This window comes from Liolophura sinensis, chromosome 6, assembly GCF_032854445.1.
Source record: "Liolophura sinensis isolate JHLJ2023 chromosome 6, CUHK_Ljap_v2, whole genome shotgun sequence".
In the NCBI taxonomy this organism is placed as follows: Eukaryota; Metazoa; Mollusca; class Polyplacophora; order Chitonida; family Chitonidae; genus Liolophura; species Liolophura sinensis.
Window position 1 is genome coordinate 54,107,383 of NC_088300.1, and position 22,346 is coordinate 54,129,728.

The window sequence follows — 22,346 nt, forward strand, 5'->3', positions numbered from 1 at the left end:
TGTGATGTATCGATTTATTGATTCGTTAAAACCAATCATTATCATTTTTGCGATTTTTAAAATATGGCGTTTACAACGAGAAACTGTTGGTGCGACTTTTGTGTGCGTATGGTTAAACTATGAGTCTATAGCTTGACTTTCACTTTCAAAATGCCAAAACGCTGATAGCCATATGGCTGCTCAGCTTTTACCTTTGTCTTTATTCTGAACAAAACATGTGGAAAATAGCCTACTCCACCTATAAAGTGTAAATAAATCGCAAGCAAAAGCTTCTTATTAGACTGTCTGAAGAGTAAGTAACTGTCCCTCGTGATTTATGGAACATGTGGAAATACGGTGTGTGCATTCACCGCGCATCTGAGACGCGCATCTCCGTGGCCGCCGCCATATTGAAGGTTTTGTTTAGGTTCCGTGTCACAGACGGGCTTGTCATTCTGTAGGAAGCCCGGATAAAAGCCACCGAAGAGGGATCGTCAAACTGGAGAGGTTACCGGAGTACCTCCGAGATACGATGGAGTGGTTTATGGGGTAGGTACATTTCGTACAGCATCTGTTATCCAATCTAGTTTGCTAAGATGCTCTGTTGATAAGCCAAAGCGAGCAGTGTGATGAACAACGCTGACATCTGTCGTCTGCACACAGACTTCAGAAGCTGTAACATTCTCAACCGGCTGCTTAACACGTGCTGAATAAAACGTCGTACTCAAGACTAAATAGAAGGGTCAGATATCGTCCAAAGGTAAATCCTGTAAAGTTCGAAGAAAATATTTTTGCATACATAAGGAGATATGGTTGGAAGGGATAGGGGGAGGCATGAAAGGGCAGGGGGTAGGGGGGACATTCAGAGTCGGGCAGTCCGTTATAAATAAAGGGCTTCTTCATGGGTGACAATACATTGTTGAGTGTATGACCTATCTAGTGTTGTAATTCCGAAGGCATAAAATTCTAACCAGACCGATATGGAAAAAATACATAAAAAATTTTGATATGAGTGATGTCCAAAATTAGCTAGGCACTAGTCCATCTAGATGGACTCAGTGTGCAATTTTAAAGTTCTGACACTCATCGTAACCCTGAGTCCATCAACACCTCTCAAAAACATGCCGCTGATTTCAAACTCCTATCTCCTTCCCACTGATGGCAATCTAACTCACCTCATCAACTCATTTATATGTAATTTTATCATAGAATCTCTGATACTAACCTCTTAATTTACTCATCAATGAAACTAATTAACTGGCTGTCTGGTGGTCACATTGACTGCTAGAATTTAAAAGGTACCAAGTGCCTCGTCGTCAACAGGCATTTTGAAGTGTCACGATGAGAGCTGACGATGAACTCAATGTTACAATGAATGTCAGAATTTTAAAATAGCACCCCAAGTCCATCTAGATCGACTGGCTAGGCACAAGCCAACCATTAACTTAGAAGACATATATTGCCATGCTCATTGTGAATAATCAGAACATCACACATTTTTCCTATGAGAAGCTGACAGATTAAGATCATATTCACATAAATTATTCTAAAACTGTACCCAGAGCAATAAAACATGGGTTTATATTCAAGGGTACAGGCCCATTCACGCCCAGGCTTTTCATATAAATTGTAGCTAAGCATGACATATGTCTGTTGCTGCTTCACTGATATAAGCTGACGATTCTTTTGGTTTTTACCCAACCCAATGGTTATCTTGGAAATGACGGCTATGATTCCAATACCAAGTTATCATTTGTGGCCATCAGGCCGTGGTCGGGTTGTAAAGGCATTTGCTTTCCAAGTAGCTGTTTGTGCATATAACTCAAGATTTATAAAATTTTCCAGTTTTGATATACTAATATGGATGGCATATCTGCATGTCACAAATGTTTAAGGTTATCACAATATAAGTGCAAAATCCTTGATATTAATTTATAAATATTATTTTAATTTTCTTAATATTATTTGTCGCTATGATGTTCATGTAGTATCCTCACCCCATCATATCAGCCTCTGTCCAAGAAAAAGGCTGATTCCATCCACTTACTCACCCTTCATTTCTAAATGCAATTAATATTCCCTTATTTCTCGCCTTTTAAGAAAAGTATTTCTTGGAAAAAGGCTTAATGCGAGGGGATATAAACTGTACATTTACTTTCAGAATGTGGTTTATTAATATATTTTAGGATGTCGGTACATTGCCCTACTGAATGAGCCTCTCTGGCCATATGCAGGAGGGTTTGCCAGCAATCTGTAGATGGTCATGGGTTTCCCCCCAGGCTGTACTCAGTTTCCTACCACCATAATGCTGGCCGCAATCATATAAGTGAAATAGTCTTGAGTAAGGCGTAAAACATCAATCAAGTACATGTAAATAAATAAGTAATGAATGAGCTCACCCTACCTTGATGTAAGACAAGTGGTGAACTATGTACAATAGGCCCAATTGACTTTGTGCATTTCATACAGGATATTATTCACTGCTAGAAGACTTTACATGTGTTTGAATTAATAAATCCAGATTATGAGCATATTGTAGGTAGATGTACATATGAATTACATAAATTAATATATATTTCGGAAAGTAGTGAGCATGGGCTGTGCCTAAATCACAAAAATACACACATTATTAACAGTTTCTGTTCAAATGCCAGGAGCCAGTGTATTCTGTTTGAAAGAAAAATTTGACCAGTTTGATCCAGTTATTACATATACCATTTAAATTGAAATTTGTCACAGCAAATATGTAATGCACCATTTCTTGAGCTTGTGTAAAGCTGACATTTTATATGTTGTGTGCACATACATGTATATGGTAGATAGGGTATGTATGTTTGTGGTATGTCAAGGGGAGGAGGAGGTGTTCATTTACTGTACATAGATCTGTGAAGCTCTTTGGTGTGATGTACTTATTCACTGGTGCAGTGCTTGACTTACGGACAGTACATGTACATGCGTGTGAATGATAGTAGTGTAATATTGAAATGGGATAGCTGGTCATCATAAACTTCACATAAGGCCTTTATATGCATGTATATATAACATAGACCTGTATACATGTACATGTACCGTATGGTATATATACATGTATCTGACACAGTGAAAAAAATGAGGCTCTTTTCATTGACTGACTGTAATGTATCAATGTACATTAGAACATTATGTGCATATTACATGTATGTATGTTGTATTCTGGGTATGTACATGAATGAATAGCCCTGCATGGCTGCTGTTATTCACTGAGAACAGGGCTGTGCCTTAAGGTTTAATTGATTATCTCCCTTTGCTCTCTGGGCCATTCCCATTAGGCTAATTTACTGTATCGGTAATTCTTTCACCTCTTCACATATATTGATTATTATTATTACCACACATGCATTATATTGACATACTGTGGGAGTGTCATGCATGTAGGTAATTAAAACAGGAAATTTATCATTTCAGTTTTGTTTCCTCATGGCAATGGTATACAGTAGATTGCTTGTTAATACAGAAGCAGCAGCCTTTATGCTTAAAGGAAAATAGAACTTGATGTGTGCATGCCACATGTTTTTATTTTGGACATCATATATAAATATCATACATCAACCTTTTCAACCATTTAAGCACTTTTTCAGTGGAATTTATGCATACAATTGTTATGAAAATGAGGCCAAGAATGATTTGTTTGTGTCATTAAAGATGCAAGCTTCATAAATCTGTGTACATTATTTCTCTACACCCCATAGGTCTCACAGAATGTTTCGAAATATTGGCGGCAGAGGCAGTTGAAAAGGTTGAAGAATTATAGTACATTGGTTGATAATGATGGTGTTACCTTAGCATCCATAGCCTAGGTAAATTGACCTTAACAGGACATGTTCTGTACATGTAATGCTGTGATAAACTAACATTTTGTTTGCAGTGGAAAATACAATAATTTGTCAAGTACTATAAGCATGGTTTTATTAAACATAATTAATGTTTCTTCTACCTCAAGTTGGCACATACATTTGGGCTAGATACATGTATTCCCTTTTCTGCCACAGGAAATGGATAATCCAGCTGACAAAACAAGATAAAACTACATACATGTATATCTGTATTTGTGTGTGTGTAAAATTGAAATGAGAATATTTACCTGAGAGTTAAGCATGCAGTATGTCATTACTGTGTGGCAGTGAGAGAGATTGTCAGCTACATGTAACTATCACTTGAAACTTTGGGTTGAGTCATAAATGCTACAGTTAGCGTCCTTTATGTTTGACCTTGAACTTCATAAGGATACGCGTGCTGGGAATTAGTTGACATGCTTTGATAAACACAATAATTTATATTCATATGAATTGGTGATGAACTGCATACACATACATGTAAGTTTAAGTCAATGAGGACATGTAGGCTAACCTGCTTTCATTTCTTTTAATAAAGCAGAAAAATGGACTTGTTCATTTGAGGAACTTAGAAGAAGGAAGTGATAGTATGGTAGTCAGTATGCATCACATCATGTAATGTGAAATGACAGAGTGCAGAAAACCACTGTTCATTCGATAATCATACAGATCAGGTTTGTGGGCTAGCCAGGTACTACTGATTATTGGTTGTGAGGTCAAGTCCAGTTCATGCTGGCTTCCTCTCCGGCTGTATGTGGGAAGGTCTCCCAGCAACCTGCTTATGATATAGGGTTTCACCCAGGCTCTACTCGGTTTCCTCACACAATAATGCTGGCCACATTGTTATTATAAGTGAAATATTCTTGAGTACTGCATAAAACACGAATCGAATAAATAAATAAATAAAATACTGAACATTGAGTCCTGAGTGAACGTTATACTTATTAGTGAGGTACACAATAATCAAATTACAGACACCTGTCACTCTAACTTAGCGTATTAAAAGTTAGTTCTCATGGGAAAAACACTGTTCACTTCATTTTAAACCAGCTGTGAGTATTGTTTCTGATTTCTCCGAACATTCTAATTAATCACAATTCTAATTAATGGACTTAGAGTTTAAATAAATAAATAACAGGTATTATCATCTCTAGTGCAAGTGTATCAGGTGTGATCCAGTCACGTTCTCAGATTGTAACAGATCATTGCTATGCATTACCGATCTCTTCACAAGTTAATATAGTTGTGAAGCTATTGTATATATACAGAAGTATAAAATTGATCTGTCAGATCGAGGGAGGAACCCTTCAGACATTACTGGATGCTGCAGCAGTAGTGTGAACAATGTTGAACAGACTTGTTACTTGTTGGAAGGAATCTTCATGCTTCATAATTTTGTTTTCTTTTTTTGCTCTAATTTGTCATGCAGTGGTTTCACATACATGTACATTTACATTTTATTTATAGTTAGATATATCATCCTGAAAATATACCTAAAAATGAAAAAATGGTATTTCATCAATTATAACCAAAGTTTTTTTTTTTTTTTTTTCCAAGCTATTTTGAAGAACAGTCTAAGAATTAATAATTACTGATTTTGAGGGATGCATTGTGACATATGTCTGTCAAGGCTAGCTGCTATTGTTTGTCGAGAATAAAATTGCCCAGATATAATTTTTAACAGTTTTTTTCTCTAGAAAAAGGGCAGGTTTGCACAAAATTTAAACCAAGGGTGTGGTTGTTAAATGCAGTGTGAAGTGCTTTAATTATATTTTGTGCAAAGTGATTGCACTACATGTTTTCTACAGTCATCTAATAAACAGTCATCTAAAAAAATGGCCTCTATAAGATGCTATGCATTTAAATAAAAGTAAGTGTTTATTGTAAAGCAGTTATGGTATTTTTTTCCCTTTATTAAACATCAAGCCAACATCAAGAAGGACCAGAAGAGGTAGATTTTAAAGGACACTGGTAACATTTGGTAGTTAATTTTAACCTCTAAAAACTCGTATAACATAAGTATAAAAGTCTGCTTTATTGCACAGATTTTCATTTTCAAGCAGTAAAAATATGTAAATTTGTAAAATAGCATCATGTAAATGTGATTGTGTTCTTATGATTTCATTGATGAAGTAACCAGCAAAGAAACAGCTGAGCAAAATCCATAATTTGTCCCTGATGTCCTTTTTTAAATTTCCCTTACTCTTGCCAGTAAAAGTAGGGCAGTTAAATGTTATTTTGTAGGCTGCTCATGTATGGCTTCCATAATTTTGTATCATCATCGCCCTCCTTTTGGTGTTTGCATATTTACATGCAAGCCTTTAATATATAATTTGTCTTACTTGTGGTTAGCATGCTCTAAACGATGTAAGCTAAAGATAACTTGTAAGGTGTGTGAGCTTTGTTTGTTATCACTAACTGCCCAGGGCACAGCCATACTGATGAGACCATCCTGATGAATTCAGGCTGTTCAAAGTAATTATGGATGATAGGTAACATATATCATTGATAAAGCTTAGAAAATGTGACATTTACACTTGTAAAAAGTGTAAGATGCTTGTTTATTTAGCATCCAAGCATAATTATTAAATGTTTGTAAAAATTGTTGTTAATTCTGCTGCAGGCAGATCAGGGATGTTGCCGGTTTGAATACAGCTTGCAGTTGTTGAGCTAATAATTAGAGACCTTTAGTCAGAAGTTACAAGTTGAACTGGTAACTTCTAACTAGAGATCTTGTAAAATGTCATGAATGACATATCTGGAAACAGCCTGACATTAGGCGGGGATAAGCAGAAAACTTTATTAAAGAAGACAAAAGCATATATACATGTATATGTGTAACTAAAACATGTTATAAAAACTGTCCATCTTCCCAAATGAAATGTGACCTATGGATTTATGAGAAAAACATAAGCATCTGTTTAGGGCAACGATACCAAAAGTTTGAAGAAACCTTACGATCTGGGAGTATATGACCAGACGTAGTTTGTTATGGCAGAGGTCAACTATGACTGGTGGCAACTGTTAGGTCTTCATAGCAATGTGAAAGTCATGTGACCCATTTCGTGTAAAGTATCACATTAGCCAACACTGTGCAGAGTGTGGTCAACAGGGCTCAACCTGGAGTAGATTGACAGAATTGATGCCTGATCGGATGCTGATAGCTCCTTCCAGATGCTTCAAGATACTTCAGAAAGTGTCTTAAAAATCCAGTTTCTCTGATTCCAATGGTCAACCGACGCACAGCTAAAGTGTTGTCTAAAATACAGAAGTGATTACAAGAATCAGTATGCATTCTCTAAAACTTTCCATGTACAATATATAAGAAGTTCTTCATGTGTGGATAACATATGAAAGGCTACTGTAAACAATACCAGAAAGAGCACTGGCCTAAAGGTGAGGGTGGGGTTTGGTGGAGTCCAGGCTCTCCACCCACTAAACAAACAGCCTGGCTGTGTACAGGTGTTCTGACACCAGGAAGTCAGCACTTCATACACTGGCCCTTTTCACCTACTCTACTTTATCTGTGAAACTTACACCTATAAAAACATCTGCCTTCAGTGCAATGTATACAACATACAAATATATTATTTGAAACATGAAAATAGTGTCTACTGTGGTGGACTCATCATGCTGTGAATTGGGTACATACTCTCAGTCTGATGTATTGTACTGGTGGTCTAATGAAGCAAAGCTGATTAAAATGTTGGAGGGAGTGAGAAATAGCTCCATGGTACAGAGTGCAACTCTAACCATGAGGCAAACCAGCTGTGGGATCAATCCCAGCTCTAGACAGAGAATTTCTGTGTTTCCTGTGTACATGTAACTTGGCACTGTATCATGTAGTATGAACATTTAACACTTAAAGCCGGGGCCTCCCTGGCTAAGTTGGTTGTCGCGCTAGCGCAGCGTGATGACCCAACAGTCTCTCACCAATGCAGTCGCTCTGAGTGCAAGTCCAGCTCATGCTGGCTTCCTCTCCGGCGATACGTGGGAAGGTCTGTCAGCAACTTGCAGATGGTCAAGGGTTTCCCCCCGGACTCTGCCCGGTTTCCACCCACCATAATGCTGGTCATCGTCGAATAAGTGAAATACTCTTGAGTACGGCGTAAAAACACCAATCAATCAACACTTAAAGCACAATAACATAAAAGTGAAGTGCAAGTCTCTCACATGCTGAATATGAACAACTTTACCACCTTTAGTGTACAAGCATACGCAGGGTTAGCTAAAATGAAGGTGAAAAGTTACTTGTCAATGAATCTACCAATGTGGTGAACATAAAATAGAATAATTGTCACTTCGGCGATTATGAGGTCATATTTTATTCTCACCATGAGCTGGTCATATGAAGAAGACGCTTTGTGGGCCTGATATAGCATCCATGGCAACAAACACTTGCAGAGAAACTGATCATGGTAAATGCGCTTGATGTAACGTTGCTACGGCTTTGTAGGACAGGCCCCGTGGCATTTTGGTCTTTTGCCAAAGGTGAGTCACGACCATATTTTTCAATACTCATTACCCCTTTAACCATTTTTGGATGAGTGGTATTGTTATCACCATGCACGTCTGTTTCTTTTAAACATTTCAGTTAAATACAGTGTAGTGATGCAGAAGTTTTTTCCTCGCTCATTTGACATGATTACATATTGTGTACATGTGCTTGTGTGGTATTCATTAATCATCATGAGACATACTGTGGGTTACTTAATATCCTGAATGCTGGACAGCATGTCAGGCTTTATTGATTTCAAGGCTTTACGTCAGCGCAACCAAATACGACTGATGTCTTAGCTGTCAAAATCCTTGGCTGCACTTCTGTGTACATGTGCTGGCTCTAAAACATCATTCTGTTTGTCCACAACCTTGCGCGGCACGGCACTTTTTAATTAGCTATGTACTTCAGATGTATAAGTACATGTATGTGAGCTGTGTTATGTAACGTGGTGTAAGTTGTTCAAAGCTGTAGTCAGTAATATAACCTCATGTTACCTGTTAGCTACATGTTCCTGTAGATCATCTATGGAGCAGTTACTATGGCTCCTTCCATCTATAATAATGATAGAGACAGTCCATTCTCTTGAAGCCAGTGATGTGTACTTTACATTCACAAGTGTATATGAGCTAGTGCACTGCTCTGACTACCTCTATATGTACTCCTGTATTTATATTTTGGGTCTATTTTTGTAGCCCCTGGAATCAGCTAATAGGTCACATATTGGGTGAGGGTTCCAGGTGGTGTGAACTGTGAAGTAAATCTGGGTGGGTCTAACCTAGTCATCCTCTGGTTATTTGTGTCACCTCAAATCTCTGCCCTCCACCCCAGGCAGACTTGCTCCTCTGTTATCCTAGAGCTGGTTATTGTCATGTTTTGGCAGAAAACCTTTCAAGTTTCTTGCCAGTGTGACTGTGAATGACCCAAGTGTGGATTCCAGGCATTGTTTCCTGAAGAAAAAAGAAGTTTTGAATATTAAACCATTACTAGCGTATTCTAGGTCCATGTAGGGATAAAAAAAAGTATGTTGATTTTTATTTATTCGTTTGATGTTTAAAGCATGATAGTCAATGATAGTGTGATCTAACAGTCAAGAATTAAACTGAAATAAACCTGCAACTGTCAGCAAGCTGCAGACCCGTATGCAACATTTTGTGGAAGACAGGTGGTGTTCAACAGACTTTAAGACTGCAAAATAGGCCCCACTGGTGTCGTTGCTGTTGTTATTGTTGTCAAGGATCCATGGACAATGAGAGCGTGGCAAAATTATCTCGAAATTTTCTTCCCAAGGCCATTATTGTATTTGTGGAAGTGTTTGCCTCGTAGTTAGAGTCATTTTACAATGTGATTGCAAATAATAACCTGTTGGGAAGAATGTGATGTCGAGTTTTTTTTTTCAAGTTTTAAAATCTTATTATCAAAACTTATCAGATTTAAGCATGGCTGTTATATAGTAAAACAATGAGTAATGATTGCCCGGGGCATGTAAAATCTACCTTTAAAGATCAGTTTCATCACTTAATATGGCAGGGTAAAGGCAATTTGTTTCTGTTTCCAAGATAACTTCATGTAGTCACCTTATAGTTACCTGAATAATAACTATCAGTACTACATGTATTTCTTTAGTAGTTGTCTTTAGGTATGTAGTCAGAGTTTGGTTACCATAAAAAAAAAAGACAAAAAAAAAACTTGAATTCAGAATTTGTGCAGGTTTAGCAGCCAGCAGGTAATCATGAACATTTAGCCGCAGGCTGGGATTTAAAATTAAAGTCAAAATGCTCCTTGAAGTTAGTATAATCAGATATACATGTAGAATCAGTGAAATAAGTAAACTATAAACTTTTCAATAAAACAAAATTCTTTCAAAAGAAATAAATTTAGTTTTGTATACTTGTATATACTTTCTTTCTTGGTGTACAATATACTGAGATGTTTTCTTGTGATGAAGTTAAATTCTGGTTAATACTCACATAGATCTATATTCTGGATACTGTGAAAAGCTCAAGTGTTATGGAAAGTATAGGTAAATGTTCTTGATGCTTGTCGTGACAAGGGCTCCTGAAGAGGAAGTTTTTATCTTTTATTCCTTGAGTAGATATTCAAATACTTTTCACGAACGGTAAGGTTTCTTGTATAAATACTTCAAATGGTTAGTCATGTAAAGTGGCTCGCCCTTCATCGAAGATGAATGAGAGTTTTGTATGTCAAGGGGTGATTATGTAGCTTGCCCTATTTACCTGACTAAAGGAAACGGGTTGTCAAAAGGTAGATGTATTTCCTGTTCTTTTATAATTATTTTGTTGTGCACATTGTCAGCCTTTTCAACTGGTCACAGAGATTTGCACATCTGTGCTGCTGCCTTATGTCTGTGCTGCTGCCTTATGTCTGTGCTGTTGCCTTACATCTGTGCTGCTACCTTACGTCTGTGCTGCTGCCTTACATCTGTGCTGCTGCCTTATGTCTGTGCTGCTGCCTTACATCTGTGCTGCTGCCTTACATCTGTGCTGCTGCCTTATGTCTGCTGCTGCCTTACGTCTGTACTGCTGCCTTATGTCTGTGCTGCTGCCTTACGTCTGTGCTGCTGCCTTATGTCTGTGCTGCAGCCTTATGTCTGTGCTGCTGCCTTATGTCTGTGCTGCTGCCTTACATCTGTGCTGCTACCTTACATCTGTGCTGCTGCCTTATGTCTGTGCTGCTGCCTTACATCTGTGCTGCTGCCTTATGTCTGTTGCTGCCTTACGTCTGTACTGCTGCCTTATGTCTGTGCTGCTGCCTTATGTCTGTGCTGCTGCCTTACGTCTGTGCTGCTGCCTTATGTCTGTGCTGCAGCCTTATGTCTGTGCTGCTGCCTTATGTCTGTGCTGCTGCCTTACATCTGTGCTGCTACCTTACATCTGTGCTGCTGCCTTAAATGCATGTACATGAAACATATTTCCACATTATCATTCAAAAAAATGAAGTGTTAGCCAGAAACGGAATTCTTGGTTTGAAACTTTTATGTCAAGACCTTTACCTCAAGACCAGAACACAATTCAAATCAAGAAATTTTGTGATCTGCACTTTAGAGTTTATATATAACCATTAAGATTTATAGATCTGTATGGAGTCTTTGTATTCACTGCTCAGTGCACAACATCAAGTGTTTCTTTAGTATGAAAAGGTTTTTTTTTTAGAGAGAGAGAGATATACATGTGTATCAACAATTGTAGTTTTGATTGCATGCATTTGTTTACAGCATGCTTGTACATATATTGTAATATGTTTTAGATAGGATTAGATACATTTTCTTGTCGACATCACATGACAACAAAAACTTGAATGTGTTAATATGAATTATACTACATGAACATTCATCTTTCCCTAGTCTACATGTAGATGTGCATGTATGTAAATGCAAGGCAATCTTTCACTTGTAACTTAAGGATGGATACTACATGTGTATGAAATAGTCTTGATACACAAAAACATATCATGTGCAAATCATGTAAGACATGGATTCGCAAAGCTCTAATGCAAGTGTGATGTATAGAAACATTGTTAGGAAGGAATTCTGGTAAACAGTGTTTACAGAATAGTATTAACTTTATCCCGCATCAGACAAAATACTCCGGTTTCCAGTGGCCAGCAGTGGTTATGTGGAGGGCATGTATATTCCCATATCTTGCAGCCAGTCTCATACGGGTCTGTTGACTAGGATATTTCCCATTGTGTGACTGTGAAAACAATGACGACACTTAAGCAGTTTTCCTGTACATCTGCTTTCTGCACTGAATTAATATGTCTATTCAAGATAAATGTCTTGCACGGTTACTCATGACAGAGTACTGAAATATTTTATTATGTCAGTAACCCTCATGTTTGGCTTGGTGTTCCCATATATTTCTGTATCCTGTCACTGAATAATTGGGTAACCAATAGAATCCGGTGTCTCCATATTGATCTGCATCAGAATCTCTCAATGGAAAATCAAATCCTAATTCAGTATAAACCAATTCAGATCAGTGCAAATTAATAAAACATTTTTTGGTGTTAGCGGCATGTAACAGTGACTTAAAACATTGTGGTTTGTACTATTAGTTACATTGTTACTCAGTAATACAATATGCAGATATATTAGGATTATGGACACCATATATTTGCATATCCTGTCACTGAGTAACCATGTAACAAATTTATCTTGCAAAGGCCCATCAATTCAGTGCAGAAGACCAATTTATAGGTCAATCGCTTCAGTGATGTGACCGTTGTATTCACAACCCAGCAAAGGCAAACACATTTGACGTTGTTGGCAGGATTCGAGAATATATCCGTACCCCACATGACCGTTGTTGTCCAATGAAAAGCAGAGTATTTTGTCTTATGTGGGATAAAATATGTCTGTAACAGCTTGTTGTTTTGCATCATACATATGCAGATGTTCGTGTTTGTTGCTGTACAAATATCCTGTTTTATGTAGGTACATGTACACATAGTTTAGTAATGTTTGATTACATTTACCTGTTGCTTTCATGCACTGGTATATTATTTGATGTGGCTCACAGTGCACTTGTAAGCTTGTAAATTGTTTTGATATTAATATGTCAAAAATATCCAATATATTAGTTTTAGTGTATATATTTTAATGACAATGAGCCACTCGTAAAACTTCTTCCTGCCTGTATCAAGACGGTCCAAAGCTGTGAACTCATTTGTTCTTTCCTTTATTACGTCACAATTATCATTGTACGTTTGCTCATGAAACATACATGAAGTACACACACATTGTCACACAAGAAAAACCAAGAGTTCTGCTGTCATTTGGACCATCTGTGTAGCTCGTCCTTGAGTCTACCATTACACACTGGCAAGCTTTGTCTACCTTGATACAGTCATTGTATCATATTGACTAGTTGGAGTATACATTCATATGTACATGTACATGTGGTTCATACTGGGTGTTGCTGAGAACAGTGTCCATAACATATATATGTGTGTGTATATATATATATATATCTCAAATTATTGTGGGTTAACAGGTTTTGTTTGCTGTATTCCCAATGTATATATCTGTATACACACACACGAAAATATGTACGAGTACCTGCAAAATGTTAACATAAAGTGAAGGTTTTGTTGTGTGTACTGATGTACAACAGGCCAGCCTGGCAGGCACATGTGCTCGCAATTAGTCAAGCTAGGTGTCCCCCCACCCTCTAAGGCCTCACTACTAGAAATCAGACCACCTTTTCCAAGGTATACATGTGATCAGATTAAGGATATGACTGGGTATAAATGAGCTTTAGTACCTACTAAGCCAGCACAAAACAAGGCTAGGCTGACTTTCTTGTGGTTTTCCTGGTGATCGTGTGTGTAACACTTTGTATAGACCCCCAGGATAAAATGAACAACAGCCCGTGGCATGATCGACACACCTAGTGTTTAGAGCTGAGATCATCTGGTGACCATTAGGCAAAAATATTGATAGATACTATAAATAGCTGTGACTGCATGCAGCTATTGACATATGAGGTGTAATATTTGAAACTGTTGCCAGAGTTGCAGGAAGTGGCTGACTTGGATACGACAGGGACTTTTTGGCCACTTTTGTCATCACTGTTCTGAATGTGATCACTGCTGAAATAGAAAAGCGTGTTACCCTCTCATTGTGGTGCAGGAGCAATGTTCAGAAAACATAAGTCAGTTTGTACATGAGGGAAGCAGCGTTATCATTGAGTTTATCAGCTGTCTCCTCTTCCTGGTGGATAAATACTGACCCATGATCAGCGGGAGAGAGAGAAAGAGAGAAAAACAGAGACCGGTCTCGTCTAGGAGTGTGAGGCCCCCAGGCAGCTGACTAGCTGTTACCTTGCCGGTCACGATACCCTGCTGAACACCTCATCTCTGACACCATCACCTGATATTTACTCACGACAATTTAGTGACAGATTTGTGACCAAAGGGTACAGCTACATGCACGGTGCTAAAAGTCACAGCAATTGAGCGCTTTCTTCCAGCCAGGATGCTGTTCGTCATCAACTTTTGGTAGGCATCAATTTATGGGTGTTTCAGTTTGCACTTTTAAGTACATGTGTTTTGTTGATGTATTACTTACAATCTACCCATGTTAATGTGCGTAGACTGTACATAGCATATGGTGTATCACTGGCAGAACCCTCTGCTCTATCTCATTTGTCTACTCTTTCCCTGTTGTACTGCATGGACTACATTTAGAGTGTAAGTACATATAGGGTGTTATTTACATGTACACGTGTAAAGTTTGTGGTTTTCAGGTAAATTTCAGGTAAATTTCAGTGACAATTTTACACATATACATGTATGTCCATGTACTTGTAGTTGTAGTTACTGGACTTGTGCATTTACATGTATATTGTTATATCCTCAGATTTTGGTTTCATCAGTTTTCAGCATTATTGTGCTAAATGGGTAATTACACTGGCTTTAGTTTTCAAAAGCCATGTGAAGAGGTTAAGATACATTGTACATGTACTTCTCTTCATGGATATGTATGTTGTTTAATTCACACAAGTGTTAGGGTTACTGTCCTGTAGGTGAGATATCTCTGTATACTAACCTGGGGCTGGTTTCATGAAGCATACTTAGTTTTAAGTTGCCCTTAGTTAAGTGCACTTAATATCTCTACAACAAACATTGCTGTGGTGGTTAAGGGCTAAAGCCAAGCACACATGAACAACATTTGTTGTCGAAATTCTGATTTCCGGATTCCGGTGTCAAATGATCCGGAATATGGATTACCAACACACAAGCAACATTTGACTGTTGTCCAGTTTTGAAGATTCTAGCAGCGAAAGATGGTCACATGACACATTCAAGGTCATGTGACCCCAAAAAGTTGTGTCACATTTTCCATGTCGTATGTACTCACATGACATTTCCATAGACCCTGATTATCTGACGTAAGTGACAATGATCTCACAAGATCCAGATTGGCTGTAGATAAGCGAAATCTTGTGTTCGGTTCACTTGTTTCTGGATTTTTTGTTACCCAGAATTAAACAAGCTGAATCAAATGTTTCAGGCTCCAGAATTCTTGTTGTGGTTACCCGCACACAAGTAAAATTCGAGGATTTTTGGTTTTCTAGTTTTCGACAAGAAATGTTGTCCATGTGCACTAGGCTTTACTTAGCAAAGTGAGCTTCATGAAACCGGCTCCAAATCATTAAAAGTAAGACATGTTTACATCTTTTACAAGATGTCATATGTTAATTAGTAATACTTTGATGTGGGTCTTATATGGCCCTTACATGCTCAGTAGCCACGGTGTCTGTACTGCAGCTGTTATGCATGACCATACTGTAATAAGCATTTATGATATATACATGTATGTACCATTTATTGTACTTTCACCCTGTTTTGATTCAGCTTTTGATACTTACTCATACAGTTCTATTTTCTCTTATCTTTGTGCATGCGCTATACTGTGTACATGCAAACAGCTACCTGTACAATATGTGTTGTATAATGTATAAGTTGTATGCTGAGCTGTTGTCGAGTGAATTTGGTTGCATGAACAGCAATGGGATAGTTAATATTAACCCTGGCAGTATATATATGTGTGTGTGTGTGTGTGTGTGTGTGTGTGTGTGTGTGTGTTTTGACATCTACAGTCAGGATCACTCATCATAAGGATCTACAACCTTGAGCCTCGTATTAAAACCAAATTTGATTCAGAGATGTTAAGGACAGAAAAAATGAGAAAGGCTTAATGCTTGAATTACATGCTTTTGTACACCATGTATCACCAACCTCTTTGAGCTACAATGTGTTCAATATATACTTACACTTAATAAGATTATTTCACTCCATTTCTCTGAGCTGTAGCTTGAAAAGAACAAATACTTGTAAGTAACTAATAGATACATCCTGTCAAGGGATTTGAAGATAACCTTTGAGAGGCTGAATTATTCTTCTTTTGACATGCATGTATACTAAGCAGCAAACTTATATAAGTGAAAAAAAAAAATAAATAAATTATAGGAAAAATGTTTACATGTACAAAACATCTTGTCTTTGTCCTGTTAGTTGTAAAAGGTTATTTTTGCATACATGTACAAAACATGTATAACTGTTGAGAGTGTGAAGACTACGATACTTATAAGGGAAAGTTGCTGTATGTACATGTACCTTTAGTTGCGTTATACATGTAATAACAGTATAGAAGCTCACACCAGTATGGATCTCCATCTGTAACTGTCCCAGTACTGGAATATCAATCAATACGGCACATGGGTGTGATCAAGCATGTGGTATAAACCTTCATTGACAGGGTGCTATACATGAATTCAACAGCTGAGCTAGACACAGTCTGCCAGATCTCACTTTCTATTCATACATTGGGATATGGACATGTATAATGGGGATCAAAATATTCTGTTGTGCTGTGAATGGGCGAATAGTTACTTTCTCTATGGGATATTAGAGTTTGAAGCATCCGATGTTTTGATAAGGAGCATTCATAACATTATTATGCATGAAATTATATAATACATATACCAGATCTTGGCAGACTTCAATAGACACAGTGACTCAGTCTAAATTTTCACTTCCTTGAAAATCTATACATGTAATTTAAATATATCATTTTACATGAGCGTGCATAGCTTATTGTACATACAAAGGCTGTTGATGTCAAATATAAATCTTCATCGCTTTGAGCGTGTAATATGTTGCATAAAGAGCCCATGGAATTTAATTAAGCTTCATGTACATGTATGTTATACTTGTGGAGTTGTTCATGTAATATAAGTTCAGTTCAGGTTTGTTGACAAATATAATTAAAACTGGGAGAAAATAAATATGCGCCTACATTCTCATATACATGTATGTGTATCATTACATGTAGATGTAGGAGCGATGGAAAACAACACATACATGCCCTTGTACTTTATGTAATCCCTCTCATTCAGCATACATGTACACATACTTTGCTTTGAACATAGAAATGGAAATGCCTTTGTTTTGTTCAGTGTAAGAAATGAAAAAAAGAGAATGTTGGTGTTAATAACATATGGACAGAAGATGTGAGAAAAGTTCACTGTGTATTCTTTATATCACAAAGACCTCTTTATAGGCATGCATGTAATTTAGTGAGAAGTTAAAACCAGATGTTCTCAAAGAATTGAGAGGTGTACATTATACCTTTTACACCGACTGTATGCACATGTAGGCCTACATGTAACTGATCAATTTGAAAATAATTCTTCACTATATTTACTATTGTGCAGAAACCAAGCATAAGCTATTTTTGGAGCAGAGTGTGCAGTATACATTACCAGTATTATTATAAATGTGTGTTTGTTGTGTCAGGTTATAAAGTTATATATAAACAATGGTACACATAATGCAGTATTATGGAGCTTTATCCTAGTTTCCTGTATAATATTACACATGTGTGTGGTGACAAAATCCGTGTGATCCCTGGAACAATATGTGGTAGAATTTGTGTGTTTGTTCATCTCTTACCACTGATCGTTGTTCATATAGTGCTTAAATCCATGGGGCACGTTTAAGCCATGTGCCGTTGGAAGTGCCTCCTCCCCCCCCCCCACCTCATTCTGTTCAACTTTCTCTCAGATTTTAAAGTCAGAAAAAAGAACTGATCAGTTATTACCTCCCCATCCCCCCTTCCCTCTCACTCCTTCCTTTCCAACTCCAAACTTGGATTGCACCTTATGTTGACATAAGCATTATGCTCACATTGTTTATTCAATTTTGCAAAGTCTGGTTACAGGGCAGTAGAAATGCAAAGTTGTCTACAGAGGCTGAGAGCTTGGGAAGCTTCAGCATCCTTCCTCGTGTCCCTTTATCCTAACCACACTCCTGTCATTGTCCTGTTCTGCCACTATACACTTGGTCAACTCCAAATAGGCCTGATCTCTTAACTCCCCCATTAATACAACTTCTATCAACAAAAGCTGTTTGAGATTTCTCACAAGTGCTATCTAGGAAATAGAGCCATTAAGTCATGTGTATAAAGGCAGAATGCCTCTGCTGCCCTACCATCACATTGGGATTGTGCCCCACTCTAGCTCTTCTATCATGGACACTACCAGGACTTCCTACTCTCTCCTCTCTCAGCTGCTCACAGTAACAGGCCTGGTCAAATCCTCTTGGATACCAAAGCCCACCATCAGAAACCTCACGCAGTCTAAGCTTATCAGCCTTTGTGATGCTGTCTTCAGTTGTTGCCCTCTCTTATTTTCCAGGAAGGGACGAAGAAAGGACAAAGACTCGCCGACCCCCCCAACCCCAGAGGAATCACGACAGTACTTGCAGGAAGACTTTGTGCGGGAGCGAGTTATAGAAACGGACTTCAACAAGCTGGTCAGCTTACCAGCCCACCTGGATTATAATGAATGGTTGGCCACTCACAGTGAGTACATCCTAAGATCTGTAAAATTCCCTTCTGTCATTCTTCATATTTCTTTTTCAGGCACATGTATGCATTTGTTTGGCAGTATATGTGTGGAAACCTTGAAAAAATATCTTTTTGTTACTTAATTCTCTATGATCGGAATCTCAGTCACAAAATTTCCTAAATTCTTTCTCATGGTTTTGTTCTGAGCTTCACAAAACAATAACTTGACAGTAAATTGATTACACTGGTAGAAGAATTTGTCTTTGAAGCACATACAGTGCACATGGCACCACATTTAGATTGTTATACTTGTAGAAGTAATGCTAAATTTAAATTGGCTGTTTAAAGTTTTCTAGTTGTGGAGTGTTTTACTCCTGGCACTCATGTTTTCTCCATTCATAAACCAGACTGCTGTTATATAAATGAAAAATTCTTGAGTATAATGTTAAACATCACTAATATATACATGGTAAATGCTCTTTTACATGTAAGTGAACTCTACTTGGGTTCATTATCTTATCTAAAACCTGATATGGTTACGTATGAATCAGGAACGATGTTACATGTGCATGGGCCTGCATATTTGACATACTGAAGGCTGACCCAGTACTGTAAATTTAGGCTCTCTCATTCATTTTTAGAGACCATGTGGACCAACCTTTCTTCTCTCTCTTTTCAGCTATATCATTTTTCAATCACATTAACCTGATGTATGGGGTTATATCGGAGTACTGTACAGCCTGTGGCTGCTCTTCCATGACAGGACCGGGCAATTTGTGAGTATCCCAACCCCAGGATTCCAAACACAGGACCATTATGTATACATACACATATACATGTACATCCTAGTTTAGACAATGGACAGTTAATGCCATGAAGTATTGGAGTATTGCATTGAGATTGCATTTCCTCTTTTGACTAATGGCTTGAAATGTGTCACTGGACCACAAAGTAGCAGAAAAATCACTTTTCTGCAAAAGTATGGGGGGGTTTTTTTTGTGGCTTTTCTTGTTTTTGTTTTTTTTTTTGTCGTGCTGAGTTCAGTTTTTACCTGCAATGACTGAGTCTAATTCTTCAGTGAAAGGTAGATTTGTAACTGCACATTGCAGAAAAGTGAAACAAACCTCTCCCAGAGTGACCCTCTGTATAACTTTTTGAAATGTCCACCAACTCACAATGTTATCATGTCTAGAGTTAATTTTGCCACTTACATATTATCTTAAAGGAGTGGTCCAGAAATGTCTGGCTATACTGTATTCTTTATGCAAGTTTCTGTTCCTTAATTTTTCATCCAGTCAGATATTAAACCTAGCTCTAAATGTAAGACACTGTATACTGCACACCCCTCAGTGACAGCTTGGCTTTGAACAAGAATCATTTCAGTGTGTTTTAATGTTCCTGACTGATCAAACTGATCAAATCAACATAGTGGCATACATGTAGCTGTGAGAACTTTGATAGGTTACCTGGTTTGACCTTGGGCCAACCAGGATTATTCCGGACCCAACATATTGACATGAAAGTCCAGCAGATCTTCGTCATGTGATGTTAATAATATACTTGTTTACCAAAACAAGAGGAGCAGCTTGGCTTACTTTTCATCTACTGTACAGATGATGCAGACATAGATTAACCGACCAAAAGAATTAATTTGCTGCCAGATGATTCTACAGGAAACTGTCACTAGTTGTGAGAATTCATACTATTATTGAGAAATTTAGGCCCTCGTCAAAGAAGTTTTATGTTCTTCCTGGCCTCCTCCATTCTCACATATCAACAAAGTCAAATCACTCACATAATTTTTATGGTGGTGTTTGAGATAAGAAAAAAAAAAATCAATCGGTGTCTTGGCCTCTATGTACATGTATGTCTGAACAATTCATATTGTAGATTTATATGTGGATTTATCTGTTCCGCAGGCAATATTTGTGGTTTGATGAGAAAGGGAAAAAGAACAAATGTGCAGCTCCTCAGTATGTGGACTATGTCATGTCATTCATTCAGAAAACAATCAATGAGGAATCCACCTTCCCAACAAAGTATGGTGAGTAGTAACATCAGCTGAACAAACCCGTGTGTATTGTCAGTAATAAGCTGCATTAGGCAGCCTCATTAAAAAGTAATGGTTCAAGTTTAAGTTTCCATGGCTCCATTCTGCTATATCTGAAGTCTCAAAACACGAAATGGACAGATTCTATGGTTTAAGCAAGGTGGGACCATGTAGTAATACTGCAGCTACAATTAGAATGTGATTCAGAAGCATGGAGCAGTCTCTTACCAGGGTTTAATCTTCATAAGGTAATAAAGGCTGTTGTAAATTGCTGATGTAGCTTGTGGGGGGAATTCCCTGAATATGTAAAACCTCACTCATAGTCTATGCACTCTTGGTTGTTTACGTGGTAATTTGTTTGAATACATTTGCTAAATGATCAGGATTGTACAGCATCACAGCGAGGCAAATCATTCTGGTTATTCTTTCCTAACAAAAAGGAAGATATAATAAATTTGTAAAACAGTCCATTGAATGTAAATGGTTAATGTATATCGTCCAGTGTAGTTAATATCATCCCCATTAATCAAGATTTTTTTTTTTTTTAATTTCCCCAGGAAATGTCTTCCCCAACAGTTTTGAGCTGACAGTGAAGAAGATTCATCGCTACTTATTCCATGTGTTTGCACACCTCTACCATGTCCACTACAGAGAGCTCATCTTACTGGGCATACACGGCCATCTGAACAGCCTCTTCCAGCATTTCATGACATTTAACGTGAAGTTTAACTTGCTAGAAGAGAAAGAGACTGAAGTTTTACAGGACTTAATGAAAGCTTTAACCAAACCCATGCCTGATCGTAACCAGAATGAGGAAAATCCATCAGATGCCGACAAGACGCCAGCTACGACTGAGGAGACAGCTCCCCCTATTGGGCAGACAGAGAACCTAGCTCAGGAGGCCTGCACGTAGCGGGCTGGTGTCTGGTCTGGCAGGATGACATAGATCCCCATGGAAATCCTGAGGAAAATCTCCATGACAGGCATGTGCACTGTGCCTGCACTCATTGTGATAGTTAATATTTGATTTCACACTCCAGAAACACTAGCTTACCCTCCTTCAACATGTTATACACTATACTTACTGTACATGTATGTATCTGGGAAATCATGTACATGTAGATCAATTCCAACTCTACTAGGCTTACATGTATTCCATTCATCAGTTCTGTTAGAGGCATACTGGATGTAACTTTCTAATCTTTCAAAAATTCTGGAAGCAGAGATGTTTGTTCCAAACAAATGTGTCTGTATGCTTATAAATGTTGTGCCAGCACAAGGCCTCCCCATGGTTATCTGGTTGAAATTAACATTCATGCCATGTTATCTTGAAAGATTTTCAAGCCGTCGCTTTTTTTATCAAATTCAAAAATTTACACGCGTAGTAGCATCCATATCACAGTAGACCAAGTGTTTTCAAAGTTTCCACAAAACTCCTTTGGTACTTCAGAATGGCTGCACTAACTTTGACCCTAGGTCTATGATCCCTTTTTGACTGACAGTTTGATGTCAGTGCTAGACAGTTTACATGTAGATGCACATATGCAGTTCTTCATATAGGTCAGTGGAATT

General features: G+C 37.8%; 1 protein-coding gene across 1 annotated transcript; it reads left to right on the forward strand.

Annotated features, from left to right (window-relative positions):
- The first annotated feature begins 436 nt into the window (after positions 1-436).
- LOC135467357 (MOB kinase activator-like 2) lies at positions 437-21,687 on the forward strand. The gene is made up of 5 exons (XM_064745127.1): positions 437-528; positions 18,573-18,739; positions 19,404-19,500; positions 20,644-20,768; positions 21,332-21,687. The coding sequence occupies exons 1-5, from the start codon at positions 512-514 to the stop codon at positions 21,685-21,687; spliced, it is 762 nt and encodes a 253-aa protein (XP_064601197.1). The 5' UTR covers positions 437-511.
- Positions 21,688-22,346: the final 659 nt, after the last annotated feature.